This window comes from Myodes glareolus, chromosome 9 (assembly GCF_982192425.1).
Source record: "Myodes glareolus chromosome 9, mMyoGla1.1, whole genome shotgun sequence".
Lineage (NCBI taxonomy): Eukaryota > Metazoa > Chordata > Mammalia > Rodentia > Cricetidae > Myodes > Myodes glareolus.
In genome coordinates, this window is record NC_142034.1 from 13,032,825 (window position 1) to 13,054,356 (window position 21,532).

Consider the following 21,532-nt stretch of genomic DNA (forward strand, 5'->3'; position numbering starts at 1 on the left):
GGGAGGAGCTAGAGAAAAGGATCAGTGGTTAAGAGCATTCACTGCTCTTACAAACGACCTGCATTTGGGTCCCAGCCCCCACATGATGGCTCCCAACTGCCTGTAACTCCAGTTCCAGGAGATCAGATCTGATGTCATCTTCTGGCCTCCGCAACACTGTACGTACATGGTAAGCATGAAAGGCGTGAAGGCAGGCAGAGCATTTTCACACATGCAAATCTTAAAAATTAAAGAAAATCATAGAACAAAACACAGAAAAATGACTCCAGTGATTAACTTCTGACCTCTCTATACACATGCATGTACAGACATACACCAAATATATAAATAAATACTTTTCTAATGACTGTGTAAGGGATCCCAGCTATAAGTCAGGGTTCCTTAGTTTCCATGGCAATGTTCCCAGAGATCCATCACAGCCATATTTTCTGCCAAGAAACCACCCTTATCCATTTGCCTTAATACAATGGAGAGATGTACACACAGTGGAGAGATGTACACACGGTAGAGAGATGGCGTACACACAGTGGAGAGATGTACACACGGTAGAGAGATGTACACACAGAGGAGAGATGTACACACGGTAGAGAGATGTACACACAGAGGAGAGATGTACACACGGTGGAGAAGTGGTGCACACACGGTGGAGAGATGGCGTACACACAGTGGAGAGATGTACACACGGTAGAGAGATGTACACACAGAGGAGAGATGTACACACGGTGGAGAAGTGGTGCACACAGAGGAGAGATGTACACACGGTGGAGAAGTGGTGCACACACGGTGGAGAGATGGTGCACACACAGTGGAGAGAAGGCGTACACACGGTGGAGAGAAGGCGTACACACGGTGGAGAGAAGGCGTACACACAGTGGAGAGAAGGCGTACACACGGTGGAGAGAAGGCGTACACACAGTGGAGAGAAGGCATACACACAGTGGAGAGAAGGCGTACACACAGTGGAGAGAAGGCGTACACACAGTGGAGAGATGGCGTACACACAGTGGAGAGAAGGCGTACACACAGTGGAGAGATGAACAATGTTTCTATGACTGGAGGCTGCATGCATGACATCCTCATCTAAGGATTCATTCTTTCCCTCTTGGTCCACTGGGGCCATCTGTCTCCTTCCTGGCCTCCAGGGCATTCAGATGTCCATACTTCTTTCTTGGGGAGACATTTGGTCACCAGTGATGTACAGGTTTTCTGAGTCACCTAGGATATCTACCCTAATCCCAGGGACAAATAATTAGAGTTTCCAGGACCTTCCCTGTGACTGCCATCTTTGCCTGTTTTTCTCTTCAGCACATACTGCTCAGAACTAACGCTGAGGGTGAGGAACCAGCAAGGCCCCTTGTTCACTCAACTCTCATCCCCAGGGGAAAGCTCAGGACCTCTGCAGCCTGCTTTACCATATGGGATTGCTGTATAGGCCCATCCACACAGCTGCCATCAGAGCGCAGGCGTATGTAGAACTCCTGGCTAACGCAGGTAACAGGCGAGCAATGATTCTCCCAAGATCTTCAGCCACCCACGTGTCCCCATCAGTTCTGGCTCTACGCCCCTACAGATATATGTCATTCAGATCTCCTACCTTAACAAGGCAGTGCTCGTGACATTGGCTGGAATTCTGCCAGGCCAGTAAGCCAGTGCTGGAACACGATGCCCGCCTTCCCAGGTGGTCTGCTTGGCTGAACTTCCGCCTATGAGAAGAAGCAGTTGTTTCAGGACCATCAGTAACTCGAGGGTTCTTTGTCGGCTAAGAGCTAGCCTGAGGGAGAACAGTACCTCTCTAAGGACATGCAATAATTTCAACAGAGAATTGGCTTTTTATAAAAAAACAAACAAACAAACAAACAAATAAAAACATTTTACTGCCCAGCTGTTTGTCCCCCAGCTAGTTAACAACGTTCAGGTTTTGGTTTTACTGGACTTAACATATATAGACAGAGCCCTGTTCCTCTTGTGACAGTCCCCACTTTAAACTTTTATTTTAGCTGGGCAGTAGTGGCACACGCCTTTAATCCCAGCACTCAGGAGGCAAAGACAGGCAGATCTCTGTGAGTTCGAGGCCAGTCTGGTCTACAAAGCCTAGTTCCAGGACAGGCTCCAAAGCTACAGAGAAACCCTATCTTGAAATACCAAAAAAAAAAAAAAAAAAAAAAAAAAGAAACAAACAAACAAACAAACTTTTATTTTATCCTTGAGTCTGCACTACAAGACTCAAGACATTCTAGGCGCTTGAAGAATCTTTGTTGAATAAATGAATTTCCATCAGACAGGCAGTTGATCTTCTGCCTGTCTGATGAATAGAAAGCGAGCACAGACCCCTCCAAGTTGTTCACACATCCCCAGTATGAAGCCCTTGGTTCAATCCCCAGACCTGAAAAACAATTAAAGCAAAACTACAGTTCTTTGAAAGTGGGGGCTTCCTCAGCTGTTCAAACTACCCCGTGCCTGACTGATCTCGTGTGGACTGATTTGGGTTTGCTTTGTTTTTCCTTGAATTAATGAGTCCTGATGAAACAGTATCAGTCATCTTCCCAAGTGTTTGCCTCTTGGTGGGGGGGGGGGGGGGAGAACAGCCCGAGTGCAATCTATGAACTTTCCCATTAGTAATGGGAGACATTATTTTTGTAGTCAAGTTAAAAGTGACCACCAATATAATGACAGTCCGTGGGCTGGAAGAGATGAGGTCATGTTTTAAGAAAACATCCTGAATACACATGTTGCGTTGAATTAACCATGACGGGCTCCGCCACTCCTACACACACACACACACACACACACACACACACACACACACACACACCACCCTCATCCCCAGTTGAGCCAGAGGCCAGGGATTCCACAAGGTTCGCGTGTAAGAAGTTCTTCCAAGGCAAGCGCTGTATGTGGCTCACACACACACTGCGGTCATGCAACTTCCCCGAGTTTGGCTGGTGTAAATAATAAAAGCAATCATGGGTGGGGAGGCGAGGCGACCAAGATGAAGGCTTCCTCCCTCTGTGTTCTCACTGCCACAGACCGAACCTTTGATGTCCCTGGCTCAGTACACCAGACCGGAAGTGCTCCAAATTCCAGGGACCAGCACACAAAGAGCTCTGGAGTCCCCCAAGTGTCGACAGAAGAAGCAGAACACAAAACAGCTCCCACCCTATGGGCTGTTTACGTTCAAGTGTGTTGGGCTCAAGAAACCAACTAAATTCAGTCACTGCAGACTGGAAAGGTCTTTGATCTAGTCCAGAATTTCTCAAGTGCACACTTTCCACCGGAGCCTTCTCTCCCAAAAAACACACAGAGAACAAGACCCCTCCACGCACGTGGAACAGAAAATCCGGAACTGTGGCAGAGCACAAAACGCGTTTCTATGTGGGTTCAGGAGGCGCGGCACGTTTCCGCTCAAGGCCGGATAGCAAACGAGTCGGAGCGCAGACTTGTGCTTGGGAGTCTGGGGGTCTTTCCAGCCCTGGGAGGAACATTTGCATGGACGCTCTTGGTATGAGTGGGTGGAAAAACAGGGCCCTTTTATAAACAGCCCATGGTGCGTGACATTCAAAGGGCCTGCTTTGAGGCCAGATGCTAAAGCCAGGCCGAGGCTTTGGATCTAAGAAGTAAATCGTTACCTCCACCCAGAAGGCAGGAGCTGCGGCGCAGCTCTGTGACAAGCAAAGCGACACCGGTTTCTGTGAGACTGTGGGCAGCTCTTTTGCAGGTGGCTGACCTCCCCCGGGGGTTCTCAGTGGAAATGGTTTCGTTTTGTTTGTCATCTTTCAGTAAAGGGTCAGAAGCTGGAGGGCTTAGATGGGGCTGTGCCAGCAGCAAACGGATCTGGCAACATATTGGAAAGTTCAGCAACTGAGAGTCAGGATTGGCCCATAGAGGCCCCTCAATGTGACCATGTGGGCGGGGCTACTCAGCCAATCCAGTTGCACCTAAGGTTCTAGTTTTAACTGAAAGGCATGATTACTTATTCCAGCCATGTATATGACCCCAGTTCCACAGTCCTTGTATGCTAAAGGAATTTAGCTTGAATCCTAAGTTTGGGCAAGCCATTATAAAACTAAATGTTTATCACCAGCAACACGGACATTACTCTGTTTCAAACGCCAGTTTCTCACCAGCCCTGCTTGGAGTGGAGAAAGGTCTCTCCAGTATTTTCCATCGGCCTTCTGAGGGGCGGGGTGCAAGCGTCAGCCATGTGTGCTTATTCAACCGTTTGAGTGTGTGTGGTTTATCTTTACTAGTAAGAACAGAGTCCAGAATAACTGCCTCTAGGCAGCTGTTTTATTCCCCATTCCAAGCTGACGATAATGATAACGCTAACAATAACATTGTCTATTAATGGAGACTTTTTACCAAGCACCAAACTAAGCATGTGACTAAGTACTTTCCTACGTTATTTCATTGGATTTGGATGACAATCTTTTGCACATTTATGTGTGTGTGTGTGTGTGTGTGTGTGTGTGCCAGTGTATGCTCACACCAAGGCTGCGTGTGGAGGTCAGAGGACCACTTCTGGGAGTTGGCGCTATTCTTTACCAGGTGTTTAGACTTGGCTGCAAACATTTATCAGCTGAGCCACCTCCCCAGCCCTTCTATGGCAATCTTTTGCACTATGTATTATGACCCCCCTTTTTTTTCCTAGTAGGAAAAAATTGAAAAGCTCAAAGGGGTTAAGTAATAGTTTCAGTCCTGAGGTCTGACTTTGGGGGAGTTTGATATGCTAGGAAGTACTTGACCACTGAGTTTGAGTTATATCCGCAAGCCTCACCCCTTCTTTTTATTTTTCTTTTTGAAACCAGGTCTCACGAAAATGCCTTGAATTCACTACGCAGCCCAGGCTACTCTCAATTTGTCAAATCTCCTGAGTAGCTGGGATAACAGGAATGTGCCACCAGCCCTGGCTGAGTTTAAATAGTAAATCCAGACCCAGTTACACAGCCAGGACCCTCACCAATCAAACCTTCTGGCATAGCCGGTCACATCCTGAATGCATGTCCTTTAAAACCACCACGGTAAAGTCCCTCCCTAGAGGCTGTGATTGGCAGGAGAGGCAGCGCGCTAATGTCTTAGAAAGCTCTCCCAGTAACGTACTTGGGCAGGACTCATTTCCAGGCGAGAATCAGACACGATGCACTTCAGAGCCAAATGTAGCTTATGTACTTTTGTTCTGTTTTTATTGTTTTGTATGTGAGTGTTCATACGTCGAGGTGGGTGTGGGGATGTAGGTCCGTGTACATGAGGTGTGAGGCCAGAGATCAACTTTTGGTTTTGGTTTTGGCTTGGTTTGGTTTTGCTTTTGAGGCCCAGGGAAACTAAGCAGCCTTCTCTCATTGAGAGGATGTCATTTCCAAATAAGGGAGAGAATCTACCTGGCACAAGGGCCTGTGCCTGTAAACCCAGCATTTGGAAACGTGAGACGCAGAGATCACTCCAAGTTCAAGGCTAGCCTGGGATAGATAATGGACTCCAAGCCAGACAGGGTTATAGAGTGAAAGAGTTTCTCAAAATTGATTAATTAATTAATTAATCCCTCAGTAGACTTGACCTGTGACCCATTTATCCCCCTTTCACATCCGACTAATTAGTAAAACCTGGACTGTTTCCTGATCACGCTGGGGACGTGGGAATTTTCAGGAAGTAAAGACTTTTTGGCTGTGGCGGAAGCACGGGAGGCCAAGCTACTGAGTTTTTGTTGGCCTAAGATCTTGAGGAGGTCAGGAAGAGAGGAAGTCATGGCTGGGACTTCACTCTCCTTACCTAATTTAATTGCCCGGGGTCAGAAAAGTATGGTCACCACCGCCCAGGCTTTCCCTCTGTCTCCCGGACCTTTTGTTCTTTTTGACATCTTCTCTTGTCCTTTATGGTCTCCAAAGCAGGGCCATACTGGCATGCCATCTGCGACCAGGCCGCTGGCTGGACCATGTGGAAGAGGAGGCAAAGAGCAAGGTCTGAACCCCGCTCTGTATTCCGCATCAATCCCGTAGCACCTGCTCATCGTACCCCGTGGCCTTGGTGCGCCGCAGTGACTCACACCCCCACACTTCCCTGCCGCTTCTTGAGCTGGCTGGCCTTCTGGCTCCCACTCTTGGACCAGGTTCTCAGACTTCATCAGCAGCCACATGCCCAGCTTAGACGGGGTAGAAGAGACTGCCCCAAAGACCTTTCGTTTTCCCAGAACAGCCTGTGTTCTAACCACACAGCAGGCAACTCATCAGATTTGAAGACCCAGGTCAGACAACCTTCCTCTGCCTCCCCACTGGCTCAACTTTAAAGCCTTTAAGAGGTGATTAGCAGCTCAAGGTTAGCCTTGGGTATCTTCCTCGGGCTTTCTCAGACAGGATCTCTCACTTGACCTGGAACTCAGTCAGAAGGTAATAGAGAGAGGCACAAGCTCCAGGGCTCCACTTGTCTCTGGCTCTCCAGCACTGAGATGAACCATCAGGTACAGCTTTTTAACATAGGTCCTAGGATGTCCTCATGTTTGCAAAGCAAGCACTTTACTGACTGAGCCATCTCCCCAGGCTTGTGTGCTTTTGAATCACAGGCTATAAGCGGGCCACACCTTTGTCCCTTCTGCCTCAGCTGCACGAGAATGTGACCTGATAAAGTCACAGCAAGAAAAACAAGTCCATATAAACTTCTATGCACTTTTCAATTCCGAAAGCTAGCTGTTAATTTAGATAAGCTTTACCACTTCGACCCGTGGCCCTGGGACATTAAAAGTGTATTTGGCTTTCTGTCCGGAGATGCTTGTCTATGGCCCCGACCATGTATTTCAATGCATTTGTGGCTAGTTATGATTCTAATTAAAGCGGAGCCTCTTACTCGAAGCAATAAATATTTAGCCTCAGCAACCAAAACATAAACAGAACCATGATTCATAAATTTGCTTTCTTGTTCTCCCCTCCCTGGCCTCGGAAGTGAAGTGACATTCCACGGTGTATCACGGCAAGGGCAAGCCGACCAACACTCTCCGCTGCCTACGCCTAGGAATCGCAAGCAGGCTTTCTTGGAAAAGAGCTCCCTGGCCATGTCTCACTGAGTCAGAAAGGCAAGCAGCTCAGCGAGAGGTGTGCCCACCCCTGCACACGATAGCATCGCCAGGCAAGAGCTCATGCAAAACTGGATTCCTGAGTCAGTGAGATGGCTCAGTGGTCAAGGATGCTTGCCCACAATCCTGATGACCTGAGTTCGATCCCTGGGACCCACACGGTGCAAGGAAGGAAAGAACCATCTCCTGAAGGTTGTCTTCTGACTTCCATACATGCGCTGTGACAGTTCAAACGATTTTCACACAGTCTGAAGAGCTAGCTCGGTGGTTAAGCGTGCCTGAAGCCAAATCTAATGCGGTCAATCCCCAGGATCCGTATGGTGGGAGGAGAGCACTGCCTCCTGCAAGTTATCATGTGACTTCCACGTGTGCACCTAGTACTACAGGGGCACACGCACACTCAAAATATAAAAGATTTCTTTTTTTCAAAAATTTGAATTCCTGGGCTTTTCCTCCAGAAGATGAGATTGGTGATTCTAAAGCCAGCGATGATCTAAGACCCAGAATTTGAGAGGTATGAACTGAGGGGTGAGAAGGGCACCTTTAGAACCGGACAGATCCAAGTCCAGTTAGGGTTGGGGTGACTCCAGAGCCACTCCTTTAACCAGACAGTCTTGGGAGGAATTCATGAGCTCCCTCGATCTCTGTCTCTCAGCCACGAAGTACAAAATGACTGCACTTCCCTCACAGGGCCGTGAGAACACTTACATAAGATCATGGGTATAAAGTCCCGAGAAGGCACGTTGGCATAGCACGTGCCACCGGTGTGCACAAAGAAAAACTCAAGATCCCTACAGATGGAAACCCTCGCTGGGGTCCCGCCTGGTGGACAGCCCTCGGAGGGGCTGGGGTAGCTAATATTCTCCTTCTTAAATAATTTGGAGCAGCATGGGCAAGGCCAGCTTGCCAGGTCTCTGCCTGCGGCTGACAGGTGCCACTGTGTATCTCTTTATCTGGCTTGCTTGTCCGAAACTGGCATTTCCGGGTGCAGTTCCTGGAAGAACGCACTGAAGGACATCCTATACAACCTTCCGGAAAAGCGAGCTTCCTTCCTAAATATAAATACCTATCCGTGGCCACGGATACCCATAGAATACTAGTTTCCTAAAAGCAGAGAGAAGCCAGGCTTCAGTGGCTCCCAGAACTGTGGCCGGACTGAGGTGGCTGGAAGTGTGAGGACAGGAACATTCCAGCAAGCCACTGTCCAAAGGCTGGGGAAAGACAGGCTTCAGCTTCCACAGGGTTCCTACCAAAAGCCCTATGCTGACCAGACCCAGCAGCTAACGTTCCTTGTCCCAACTCTACCAACTCAGGCACACAGTATCTCTGACCTTTCCCCCACCTTCTCTTTAATCCCACACTGGAGAGGGGGCCCGGGCTGCAGAGAGATCTGTGTCCCAGTGGGAAGGTTACGCAACAGCCTGATAGGGTCAGATTACAGACAAGCAAGGTCTCTTAGAAGTGCGGATGATGCCAAGTTAGCAGAATGTTTTCTCATCACCAAGGGAGAGGAAGGAACACTTCTGTTCTTCAAATAAAACAAGGGAAGATTTTCCAGACAGAGGAGCAGTCAGATGGGTGTGTGTGGGGGGGCGGGGGGAGACAAGGTGTAGATTCTGATGCTGGTGTGAGCCAGGTCCAGAGTGGGGAAAGAGATATGATAGGCTGGCAGTCAGGATTCTTGCACAGGCAGGTGCCGGAGTCTGGGAACTGGCAGTAAGGTAAGCCTGATTTGTACTGCACACGCGCATGCGCGCGCGCGCACACACACACACACACACACACACACGCACACACACACACACACACACACACACATCCCTGTTCAGTTTCCCCTCGTCCCAAGATGGCAGGAACCACGCCAAGTAGAGCATCCTCACTCTATCACAGGGTAAAAAGATGACTCCAGGAGACGCTGCCTCATCCCATTAGCTGAGCTGGCCGGACTAGCCAAGAGAGGAAAGGGAAGATGAGAGGGGGGCCCTGGGAACAGGGGAAGAGAGCACGTGGCTTGACGTAGCAAGCTGGCTCGGGGAGAAGGAAGCAGGCCTCCCAGGACTGTTTGTCCTACTCCGTCGCGAAAACATTGTCTTTTCTCTATTGTGGGCTCTTGAGAGTGGCCTTACAGGTCTGTGTGGGTTTCCTAGGAAACCTAGATCAGGAGGAACAGGTGGTCCAAAGCGATTCAACCCTCATCACTCACAGACCTCGCTCCCTTCCAGCTGCAGGAAGGCTTACGCCTGGCTTCCCAGAGTCCGTTCCCTGCAGCGTTCCAGGAAGCGAGGAAGAGGAAGCTGTGGAATCCTGGACAGAAAGCTGACAGGAGTATGGGGGAGGGAGCAGTCACTTTTACAGGGTTTCCCAAAAAAGTTTACTTTGAGACCTCTGGAAACAAGAGAGTGGCACTCAGCCACCACCCCACCACCAGTTCAAGTTTTATGCCCAGGGATACCGCAGCAAGTCACCAAAGTTATCAGAAAGTCTTGCCCAAAGCCGCGTAACAGCCCCAGCCCTGAGCAATTTCCCAAGACAAGAGCTCAGGACACTCTGAAGTCAGCCATGGGTTATCTGTCTGGCACTTTTGTAAGAAAGTCCTTCCCAGGACTTGTTCCAGCCTAAACCTAGTTCTTCCCTCAGAGAAGGATGCCCAGGTGGTTGTTGCTATGAATAAAGAAACTGAGCCTCAAGAGGGTTAGTGGTAGAAGTCACATGCACCAGGCTGGGTGTCTATTAAACGACTCCATGTGACCCTACTCATCCTGTAAAGAAGAGGGTTTATCACCTTCCAACACAGAAGGGCTAAGTTTCCAGCCCCTATTACATAGCTGAGTTGCAATTCAAGCCCAAGCGAAGTTTCCAAGACCATAGGCCTTTTTATCTTCCCATCCCTCCTCCCACTGATGTAGAACAATTCAGATGGTCACGGGGTGGGGGCGGGGGCTAATGTGATGTTTACCTTGACAACCACAGGGTTCAGAGAAACAACACAGGATTTTCCAGACAGTTAAGCAATGATCAGGTTTTGAAAGGTGGGGGCAGCTACAATCACATGAGCTGCGTGGTAAAAGGCCAGATCATCTGACCCCCGCCCATCACCAGCTGACCTGGGGCAAAGCCTCCATGTCCTACTAGGAAGTGAGTAGGAACACAGACTTCAAGTTCTCTTCCAATTCTGGTATTCGTTGAATGTTGAAGATCCTGATTCTGCTTCTCTTGTGAACGATGCTTGGCTTACTGAATAGGCTAACACAAGCCTATTCATCGGGCCAAAGCAGGAGGAACCTGAGAGTTCAAGATCAACTGGGCATTCACAGAAAACACACACACACACACACAGGAGGAGTACACACTTGCTGCTAGGAACCATCTTCTTGTAAGTCGCACAGTTAACAATCCAGGGAACCAAGGCATTTTTTTTCATGTTGTGGTTATTATTGTTGTTGTTATTTGTTTTGGCTTTTTGAGACTGTCTGCCTACATATCCCAGGCTGACTCTGAACTCACTACGGAGCCCAGCTTGGTCTCCACCTGGTAGCAATCCTTCTGCCTCAGTCTCCTGAGTCCTGAAATGAAAAACCATTGCACCACCATGCCCAACTCGGGGAGCCACAGGTCCAGAGAAAGAAGCAACAGATTTGGGCATCATAGACAACAATATTCTAGGCTGGTGGTTCTCAAAGTGACCAGTGATATCAGCATTGTCCTGGAGTGCCACAAGAATGCAAGGCCACCATCATCAGGTGATGACCTCTTGAGTAGAAACTTCATTTCAGCAAGATTCCCAGAGGCTCTCGTTGTGGCTACACAACCCAGCCTGAGAAGTGATGTTATAAACCACGATTCCTTCAGATCAGAGGTCTTGTTTGTCTTTGTATCCCTGGGGAAAAAGTACTGCTCCTGGCATACAATAGATGCTCAACAAATAGGAAGAACAGGAAACAGCAGGTACTCGACAAGTGCTCAGACAAGGAAGGAAGGGTAGGTCTGGGCTTGTTTTTAATGTTGTTTTGAGACAGTGTCTCACCTAGCCCATCTGGCCTAGAACTTACTATATAGACAAGGGTGAGCATGATCTTCCGATCCCCCTGCCTCCACTTCTGAGTGCTGAGAGTACAGGCATCTGCCACCACACTTGGTTTATGTGATGCTGGGGACTGAAGAAAGGACCAAGCACCCTACTGACTGAGCTACACACTAGGTGAGCATTCTATTGCAGGAGGCCAGGCATAGTGGCAAACACCTTTCACCCCAGTACTCCAGAAGCAGAAGCAGGAGAATCTCTGTGAATTCAAGGCCTGCCAGGGCTACAGAGTGAGTTCTAAGCCAGCCAGGGCTACAGTGTGAGACCATGTCAAACAAAACAACAGCAACGACAAACTCCAGCCTTCCAGAGCTGTGCACTAAGTAGTTCTTGAATGGATGATGTGAAGTAATCATTGAAAGGGAAGGGATGGAGAAGAGAAGAAAATGGACAGAGGAAGAAAACACAGGCAATCGAATGAAGGCAAAGCATATTGACAGGACAGTTTATGGACTGGTTTCTCAGGACAAAGGCTGGTCCTTTTAGGGACAGAAAGAGACGGCCTATTAATGAACACACAGTTTCTCTCCATCCCAATGTGTTTCTTCTCTGAGTTGGTGACTGGTGAGCCACTATGTCCCTGGTTCACAACAGTGTCCTGAAAGCCAGGATGCAAGACAGTTGTCCCCAAGACAAAACCCCACACCCAGGCAGCACTCAGCTTCCCAAGAGAGACATGACCCCACTGAATGAGCTTCTCTAATACCTTGATGGGTTTGCCACAGTCCGAAGAAGGGACCCACGCTGCCTGCCAGCTCACACTTCTGAGCCCATGGGCCATTGTCTCCTAGAAACCAGAAAAAGGAACGGGAGACGGTCAGTGGGTCTCTGGGGACACTTTTTCTGAACCCCTCTGTGGTCAGAAACCTGTGAACAGCAGGGATCAGACAGAAAGACAAACATGATCACTCAGACTGAAAAGCAAATTTGATTGCTATATTCGAAATGTTTCTTGTCGGCATGGATGTCAGTGTATGGCGACCCCTACCCTGTATAGCCACGGACCCACTTCCTATGCTTCCCAAATGTGGGGCTTGCATATTGCCACTCAGCTACAACTGTTTCGGTGATCCCATCTCTACTAGGCTCAAAGAGAATGGGGGGCTTGTTCTGACCCATGAGCTCCATCCTTAACCTCTGCTCCCACATCGCACTTTGGTGGGATTAGCAACCCATTCCTGCTGTCATTGATGTCAGCCCAAACACTGTCCTTGATGCACCTCCACATACACCGTCTTTTAACCTTACAATATACAGTGGAGTAGATTCAATTCTCCCATTAACACATACTGAAAACCTGGTTTCGACTCGATCCAAAGTAGGTGCCGCTCCTCTACATAGAGACCTGAGACATAAAATATCTGTGTAACAACCTCCCATATACATACACTTTTGGATTTTTCTGAGACACAATCTTGTGGTATATACCCCAGACTATGCTCAAATTCACTCTACAGCCCACCCTGGCCTTGAGCTGGAGAGCTTCTTGCCTGTAGACTCTAAAGTGCTAGAAGTCTATAATGAGCTGTGCATTGGCATGCCTGGCTATGTGTTAGCCCTTTAAAGGGATCATTAATTTAGTTCTGGAGCCTGACTAAAGATATGACTGGCAGTAACCACTCTCATTGGGACCACAGAGGAGATGGCCAAGGACTAACCAAGCTCACAATGGGAAATCACTCTAACAAGGATGAATAGTCTACAGGCACTAGTCAACATCTATGGGGCCAGCAAAGCACACGCTCCGTCAGTACAAATCCTTTTCCATGACTCAGTCATGGAGAACTCAATAGACAACATACTCAGCATTCAGGGCCCCAAGTTCAAAGCGAGCCCCTCCCTCCCTGTTAAAGCTATCACATGACTGGACTCTGCTCTCCACGGCGCCTGTGCAGTTATTCACTAGACCCCAGCCGGTTCAGGTAGCATTTCTACTTTACCTGTAAACCAGAGGAGCGTGTTTTCTTTGGCCACATGGTCAACTTTGTCCTTGATCTGCCCTATCAGACTGTCCATCTCCCGGAGACTTGCATGATACGCCCTTTGATTCCGTGGGTTTTCCAATGGTGGAGTCACAGACAAAGGCACATGCATGTGGGCCAGGCCCACATAAAGCAGGAAGGGTCTTCCATGGGTGCTGGAAAAAAACGGGAAACCTCAGAGGCTCTGCAGGAGGCTGCTCTTGTCTAGGGTCTCAACAGGTTTTTTTTTTTTTTTGACTCTGTAAAAGGGTCATTTGATCCTTTGTAAAGGGGTCATGACCTATAGGTTGAGAACCACTGTTCTAGAAGATATAACCACAAGGAATTTCTTGATATGTGTGACCACAGGGGCCATTTAATTACTATTGCTATGATGAAACACCATGACCAAAAGCAAGTTGGGGAGGAAAAGGTTTATTTGACTTACACTTCTACATCACTGTTCATCACTGGAGGAAGTCAGGGCAGGAACTGAAGCAGGGCAGAAACCTGGAGGCAGGAGCTGATGCAGAGGCCATGGAGGGATGCTGCTTACTGTCTTGCTCTTCATGGCTTGCTCAGCCTGCTTTCTTTCTTTCTTTCTTTCTTTATTTTCATTTTATTTTCATTGGTGTTTTGTCTGCATGTCTGTGTGAGGGTGTGAGATCTTGGAGTTACAGACAGTTGTTAGCTGCCATGTGGATGCTGGGAATTGAACCCAGGTCCTCTGGAAGAGCAGTCAGTGCTCTTAGCCACTGAGCCATCTCTCCAGCCCCCAGTCTGCTTTCTTACAGTGCCCAGGCCCACCAGGCAGAGATGGTACCATCCACAATGGCCTGGGTTCTCCTCCATCAATCACTAATTAAGAAAATGCCCTCAAGGTTTGTCTACAGCTTGATCTTGTGGGGGAATTTTCTTAATTGAGGTTCCCTCCTCTCAGATGATTTTCAGCTTGTGTCAAGCTGACATAAAATTATCCATCACAGATGTGAGCAAATCCAGGGGGCTTTTCTGTTCCAGTGAGAAAGTCATGGCTGAATCGGCAAGTCAAATCTTAAAGAAACCTGCATGCCCTATGATTAACCCTTCTGTGAAGTTAAAATGTCAACAGACTCAACACCTCTCACTTTGAAAAATTGGCCAACTCTTATTTTCTTTGTTTGCTATGGAAAAAAAAACATTAATTGATTTGTCTCTTAATGAGTCCCTTAACTGATGGGTGTCAGGCTCCACCGCCCCTGCAGAGCAAGAATTACACAGTCCCCAGCCCCAGCCAGCTGCCATCCCTCTCGTCAGAAGGCTGAAACTGTAAAACAACAGGAAACGGCCCTCACCAATTATGAACTATCTGCCTGTCACAGGGCAAAGGGAACTAGGGCCGTTTCACAGCTGCAGGAAGCTGGGAGATGCTCAGCCTTCCGGATCAGAAACGTTCCACCTATACCAGCAATCTGAGACCACTGACAGCGTTTCTCAGAGAAGTCTGGGGACTCATTCAGATAGAACCCCTAACCTCCTGGGATGCTACTCTGAAATTTGGGCTTGAAGTAATGGCCTGTGTTATGAAGAGCACACACACACACACACACACACACATACACACAGAAGACTGAGGAGACCTCACTACTACTTCTGCCCTCCTTGATGCTGTCTCTAGGAAAGCCCAACACAGCTGAGCAAGGACTGCAGGATCTCGCACGGTCAGGAGTTGGTCTGCTTAGCCATCCACAGAAGAAGCCATTTTAATTCTGCACGATCAGGCTTGTCTCTTCCGGAGACTGGAAAGATCTGATACCGGAGGCTCACGTTCCAGGCTGACCCATCATCAATGGCTGGAGCTAAGTAGCTACTGTTTACAAGAGATGGGGTATGTTTGCCCCATGCTCAGCCTGATTTCTTTGAATTCTGTATTATGCATGTGGGTGCTTTGCCTGCATGTATGTCTCTGCACTCCACATATGTGCAGTGCCCTTGGGTGCCAGAAGAATAAGATCTCCTGGGACTGGAGCTACAGGTGGTTGTGAGATAGCATGTGGGTGTTGGGAATTGAACCTGGATCCTCTGGAAGGGCAGTCAATACTCTTAACCACTGAGCTGACTCTTCAGACCTGCTTTGTGGGCCCTATAGATGTGCCTATTTGGAACCCTGGATAACAACCCCCAAACATACCTTAAGCCTAGTCCCTGGAAATGGAGAACTTTACCTTCCATGGCAAAGGGGACTTTACAGGTATAATTATGTTAAAGATCTTGAGATGAGATCATCTTGAGAGTTCCTGGTTAATTTTTGTTTGTTTGTTTGTTTGTTTGTTTTGTGAGCCATGAATTCTGCCTCCTGAATTCCTGAGTGCTGAACTGTGTTACCACATCTGGTTCCTGATTGAGATTGACTATTAATCTCTAGTATCTTTTTTAAAAAGGCTGGGTATGGTGACACATTCCAGCATTTGGGAGATCAGAAATTCAAGGACATTCTCAGTTGCACAACAAGCTAGAGGCCAGCCTGGGCTACGTGAGACTGTCTAAAAGAGGAAGGGTAAGAGCATTTGACTACACATAGAAATAACAAGGGATCAATAGAAGTAGAGATTAGAATGATATGGCCATAAATCAAGGAAAGCCACAGCCATTAGAAGCTAAAAGAAAATCAGGTAGTAATAGCACACACCTTTAATCCCAGCTCTCAGGTGGCAGAGGCAGATGGATCTCTGAGCTCAAAGACAGCCTGGTCTATAGAATGAGTTCCAGAACAGCCAGGGCTTCACAGAGAAACCCCATCTCAAAAACCAAACAAACAATTAATTTTGGAGACTCCAAAAATAATGAGCCCTGTTCACACTTTGATGCTAGCCCTCTTAGGTTGAAGACTGGCTTCAAACATCTCGCATCCAGACCTGAGGAGAACTTACTATGGTTACAGTTGGTTTTAGCCACCACTTTGGTGGTCATTTGTTACAGCAGCGGAAAGGAACTCATACTGCCTGCTAGCTAATGAATTCAACAAATACCCTGAGTAAGTACCCTGAATGTAGTGGGTAGGCCCTACCCTCCAGGAATTTACACTCTAATAGGAGGAGAAGAAAAATGCCCACAACCATTGTGCTAATCAAGGCAGGGCAGCCAAAGACTGCAGGGAGGCTGAGAATGTACTTGAGGGACTTCTAACCCAGGACCAGAGAGTTCATTAGGAACACACGTTGCTAGGATATAGGAGATGTGCATGTGTGAAACCCTGCTTTGGCCTTGACAGGCCCGGGGTGGGAGGACTTGGCATGTGTGGAAGAGGGGAGAGAGCAGGGCACTTGGCCTTACCTTGCCTGTTCAATGAACTCCACTGCCTTTTCCGCATACTTGCGTGCAAGGCCGCTCAGATTCACAGGCTGCTCCACGATGTCGAGGTTTTCATAGAGAGGAAGGGCCACGTCTGTGTAACAGTCCCTCTCGGGGCTCCTGTGTGGGAAACACAGGGAGAGGGGCATTCATTTCCACATCCTAAACAATCACAGAAAACTTCCCTGCAGCGATACACATAGATAAAAACACTCAACAGCTGATCCCAAGGGACTGAACAGCTCAGTCGTGGCTCTTCCCTTCCCTTTGAATAGATGTCTATGCTCCTTGGATGAGCCCGCCACCCTGTAAAACTTGACGAGATGCTTATGAGCCTGGGACACTAGTTCCCATTTCGCAGAGAGACACACTGAGGTCTGAACAGGTGAATCCCGTAGCCCACCAGAACTTCTGCTGCTGGCTTTCTCCACTGTCCACCCTCAGTGACTGTGTGTATGGTGGGCAACACTGGGTTCTGTGGGTACTGCCCTAAGTCGGTGACCAGGATTTCATGGGGGAGGCGGGGAATCTGATAATACGGCAGAATGTATAAGATGGCCTAGGGTGTTTTCAAATTCCACCGTAGGTCCTAAGGCTGATGTGAGTCTGACAGACTGCTGCCTCCTGGCTGCACAGCTCCCCTGGCCATGGACTTGAGTGAGCAATCTTTAGTCCTGGAGACTTGTCCATCACGGGGTCACTGTGCCCCTGGATGGCAAATGGCAGCTCTTGGCCCTGCTCATCACCAAGAAGTAGGTGAAAGGACAAGAGTCATGCAGCATCACACATGTCCTCCCAAGGACAATTACAGAAGGGCTGGGGTAATTTGAAACTCTACTACACCTACATGCATGTAATACCTGCTGAAGAAGTCTAGAGGTAATGTCAAACTGAGTAAATCATTGCCATTTTGTTTTTTAAAGATGGTTCAGCAGTTAAGAACACTGCTCTTACAGAGGACCCAAGTTCAGTTCCCAACACCCACATGAGGTGGCTCAAAACCACCTGTAGTTCCAGCTCCAGGAGTCTGACACCTGCTTCTGGTCTCTGTGGGCACCTGCTCCCGCGTGCACAAACCAACACACAGATGCACACACACAAACATAAAAATAAAATAAATCATTACAAAAATAAAGACTTGTTATGATGTTGGCTTGGTTATTCTGTATTTTTGCTGGAATTTTCAGGGTTTTTTTAATTGCCCAGACTGAATTCCACTGCCAATTCAAGTCTCACCCAATAAGCCAATGCTTTCAATTCGGCTTTATTATAATATAGATTAATGATGAGAGAAAGAATAAGGAAAGAGAAAGGAAGGTGTTGGTTGAGGTATCTCATGTCATTATATGGCCACAAACAATGTGGTTGCAGATGTGACCACCTAGGCCACACACAGCTGTGTAAGGTGGCACGGCACATCACAGCCTTTCACGCTGTCACCCGGGAGGGGGTGACATGTGTACCCAGGTGCTGACACCCACAATGCTGGTCCAACAGCCACAGGAGTGAACCTGAAGGACATGAGCCCTGGACTTAAAGACACACAGACTGAAATCTGGATTCTTATCTCCTGCCATCTCTGGTGTGACCTGGGCAAGACAAATTGGTCCCGTGGATTACAGGTAAGGGTGGGGAGTACCCAGAATGGAACAACTTCTCAATTAAAAACCGTTATTATATTAACTATTATGTTATTAATGAGTCAACTGAGACGTTCTCTAAGCTGTTCAGACACCTGTGGCCTCAGGAATAACTACGGCACAGGCTCTGAGACAGAGGAGCATGGGGACCGAGCTAATTTGTTACCTCAGTAAGGCTTAGTGACTCTCTTCCTCTCTTCCTCCCTCTCTCTCTTTCTCTCTCTCTCTCTCTCTCTCTCTCTCTCTCTCTCTCTGTGTGTGTGTGTGTGTGTGTATCTGTCTGTCTGTCTACTTCTCTCTCCTTTCTGCCTGTCTCTTGCTGCCTATGTCTCCTATGTCTCCCTCTCTATCTCTGTATCTCTCCTTTCTCTCTCTCTCTCTCTCTCTCTCTCTCTCTCAATCTGTGTGTGTGTCCCTCCATCTGTGTGTGCGTCTTTCTCTCTGTCTTCCCCATCTTTCTCTCTCTCTCTCTCCCTCCCTCTCTCTCTCCCTCTCTCTCTCTGGTGTCTTTCTCTCTCTCCTTCGGTCTCTGTCTCTCCACTTGTACCCCCCAATATCACAAGTCTGGGCCAGATAAGTAGGATGTAGTCTAGGAGTAAAGCCAGCAGGCAATGGAGAGAGGCTCCACCTGTGTGAGATCTTGGCAGGAACAAGGCTCTCCCCAGGTGAGCTAAACAATTCTGAGATCCTGGAAAATTCCACCATAAAAAAAAAAAAAACTGTAGCTCTTATCTTTGCACTGGGGCATAAATGAGAAGCCTTTGCCCTGTATGTCTTTTTTTATCTCGTGTGCTGCCTCAACTGTCCCCACCTATCTCATTTATTCTAGAACTCGAGTCTCCACTTCGACTTAAAGCCCAGCGTCAATGCATTGAACATTCTTACCTCCATAGGCCATTGCTCTGGGGACATGCTGGACAAGGAGGGTAGTTGTAGCCGGGGGTGTCGGTGCAGCCCATGTCATGGCTGTATGGAATTCCAAAGTAATAATCAAAACCTAGAAGAGGGGCAATGAGTTAGCACCCCCCACTCTCTGCTTCTCAGCATGCCTGCCCCTCTTACACTCACGACGAAATTTAATTTCCTGCGATTTAATATTGCAGCGCTCTAGCGTGTGTAATTAAAAGAGGATTTGATTAATATCCCTTTGAAGTACGCAAAGAAAATCACTTTGCCGGGTTCTGGCTGTAAGACTAGCTTTGTGGCATGTCCTGTGGCGTGAGTTAACCCAGACTGGGAGGAAGTATCAGGAACCGTTGGTCATCTAGCACCCTCCATGGTCGTGATACATGCGGTTAAGAAGAAGAGACCGACAGAGTCACTGCATGCATGATAGCTTAAGGGATCAAAAGTCTGTCCTTGGGAAGCTTTCTCTGTGGGGCCGGTGAGATGGCTCAGCAGGTAAAGGTGCTTGCCAACAAACCTAAGGATGTAAGCTCCAATCTCCGGAACTAAATGATAGAAGGAGAGAACTAAGTCCCAAGAGTCGTCTGTTGTGGAATATGTGTTTAACAATGTAAAGACGGGTTATATTTGTTGCTGCCGCATTGGTTTAATGAGGCAAAGATGTGTTGCTCTGCCTGCCTAAGGCACATGATTGGTCTGATAAAAAGCTGAATGGCTAATATCTAGGCAGTAGAGGGATACGAGGGGCTGGTGGACAGAGAGAATAAGTAGGAGGAAGAAAGAGAGGAGGAGAGAGAATGAGGGAGAAAGAGAGGGAAACACCCAGGGCCAGTCACCAGCCAGCCAGACACAGAGTAGGCCACATAGAATGAAAGAAAGGAAAAGAGCCCTGGGGCAAAGCATAGATAAGAAGAAACAGGTTAATTTAAGTTATGAGAGTTAGTGGGACAAGCATAAGGTAAGGCTGAGCATTCGTAATGAATACGAAGTCTCCATGTCATGATTTGGGAGCTGGTTGGTAGCCCAAAAGAAAGCCTGGTATAGTTCTCCTCTGACCTCTACATGCATGCCATAGCACACATGTATGTATACACACACAAAATTAAAGTAAATACATAGTTTATAACACAGAAAATAAGACAAGGAGTCTAAGCCAGCCAGGACTCTAACTGTTGGGAGGTAGAATGGAACGGAGGAAGTAAGAGCGTGAATGTCATAACCCAAATTCTTTGTACGGAAGTTTTTCTGGCACTGTCCCTCAGTCTTTCTCTTCTACAGCTCAAGCTGTTAGCTGGGCCTGACAAACAGGGTGGGTCGGTGGCCTCTTCAGCCCCAGCAAGTGCCTCTTGCCTGCTCTGTCTGCGTTTCCGGTCCCATTTCTCATGTGACTCATGCTCTGGAACCCCAGCAGCTTTGCCTGCTCTGTAGCTCTTACCAAGGAAGCTAGACAGAAACTAGCTATGCCCAGCAGAGCTCTAGTGCAGTCTTCCATAAAACGGCCCTCTCCTCACCACTTCCTGCTAGCCCCTTCCTCTTTCTTTCTCAAAGCCCAATCACAGCCTTCAGACTCTCAGCCAGCATGAATGACAAGGTCTTCCTCTTCGGTACTGTACTCCTTAAGTTGGAACATTGATCCCTCATCTACCAGCACGTGGTTTACATCCTAGTGAGCTTTAACTATCAATTGACAGAGCTTAGAGTGACCTGAGAAGTCGGGGGATCTCAACTCAAAGACCTCCCAGATCCAACTGGCTTGTGAGCATGTCACTGAGCCACTGCCTTGTTTGCTCATTGATGTTGGAAGACCCAGCCCACTGTGGGCAGCACCATTCCCTAGGCAAGGTCATTCCGAGCTACCGAAGAAAGCTAACTAAACAAAGTTCTGAGAGCAAGCCAGCAAGCAGCACTCCTCTGTAGTTTCTGCTTCAGTGATGAACTATGACCTGGAAGTATAAGCCAAATAAACCCTTTTTTCCCTTGTTTCCCATCTTGTGGTCAAGATGAGTAACTATTTCAGCGTTTGTTGGCAAGAAGTCTCCACGATGGCTTCTGAACTCTGTCACTATAGCACAAAACACCCTTGGCAATATCCACAGTGATGAAGACTGTTTCCGATAAAACAGCATTTACAGAAACAGGGTGTTGGATTTGGCCCATGCTGCATACCAGCTCCTAGTATAGATATCAGCTGCCCTCAGACCCCGGAGTTAGGCAGAAGCCTCAGTGTTTACAGGAGCCCTGGTCTCTAACCAAGAGTAGCAGGGGGAACATGAATGATGGCAATGTGTGATGCTTGATGTGATCCATGATGGATTTGGAAGGGAAAACAGGGGTTTGTGGGAGCCGGGATAGTGTACGTGGGCAGAGAACAAAAGCAGGAAGGGACAGAAGGGAGCAGCTAAGAGACCCCATATGTCCAAGCAAGGAGGCACTATTTGGTGCAAAGTCAGCAAATAGGGAGGAGATCTCTTTCTTCCCACTTCTGACTCCTGGGTCAGACTCACAAACCCATCAGGGACCCTCTTCTTCTAAGCAGGGCACAGTCTCGGTATGCCTC

At 48.1% G+C, this 21,532-nt stretch overlaps 1 protein-coding gene across 3 annotated transcripts in view; it reads right to left on the reverse strand.

The window, feature by feature from the left end:
• Positions 1-21,532, reverse strand: part of Arsg (arylsulfatase G) — a 137,424-nt gene that overhangs the window by 26,988 nt on the left and 88,904 nt on the right. For all 3 annotated transcript variants that reach the window (XM_048446092.3, XM_048446093.3, XM_085695990.2), the window contains 5 exons: positions 18,955-19,066; positions 16,412-16,549; positions 13,079-13,275; positions 11,845-11,925; positions 1,595-1,703 (listed from right to left, as the gene is read on the reverse strand). In XM_048446092.3, the coding sequence (XP_048302049.3) occupies positions 1,595-1,703; positions 11,845-11,925; positions 13,079-13,275; positions 16,412-16,549; positions 18,955-19,066 (637 nt within the window). The remainder of the gene's footprint in view (positions 1-1,594; positions 1,704-11,844; positions 11,926-13,078; positions 13,276-16,411; positions 16,550-18,954; positions 19,067-21,532) is intronic.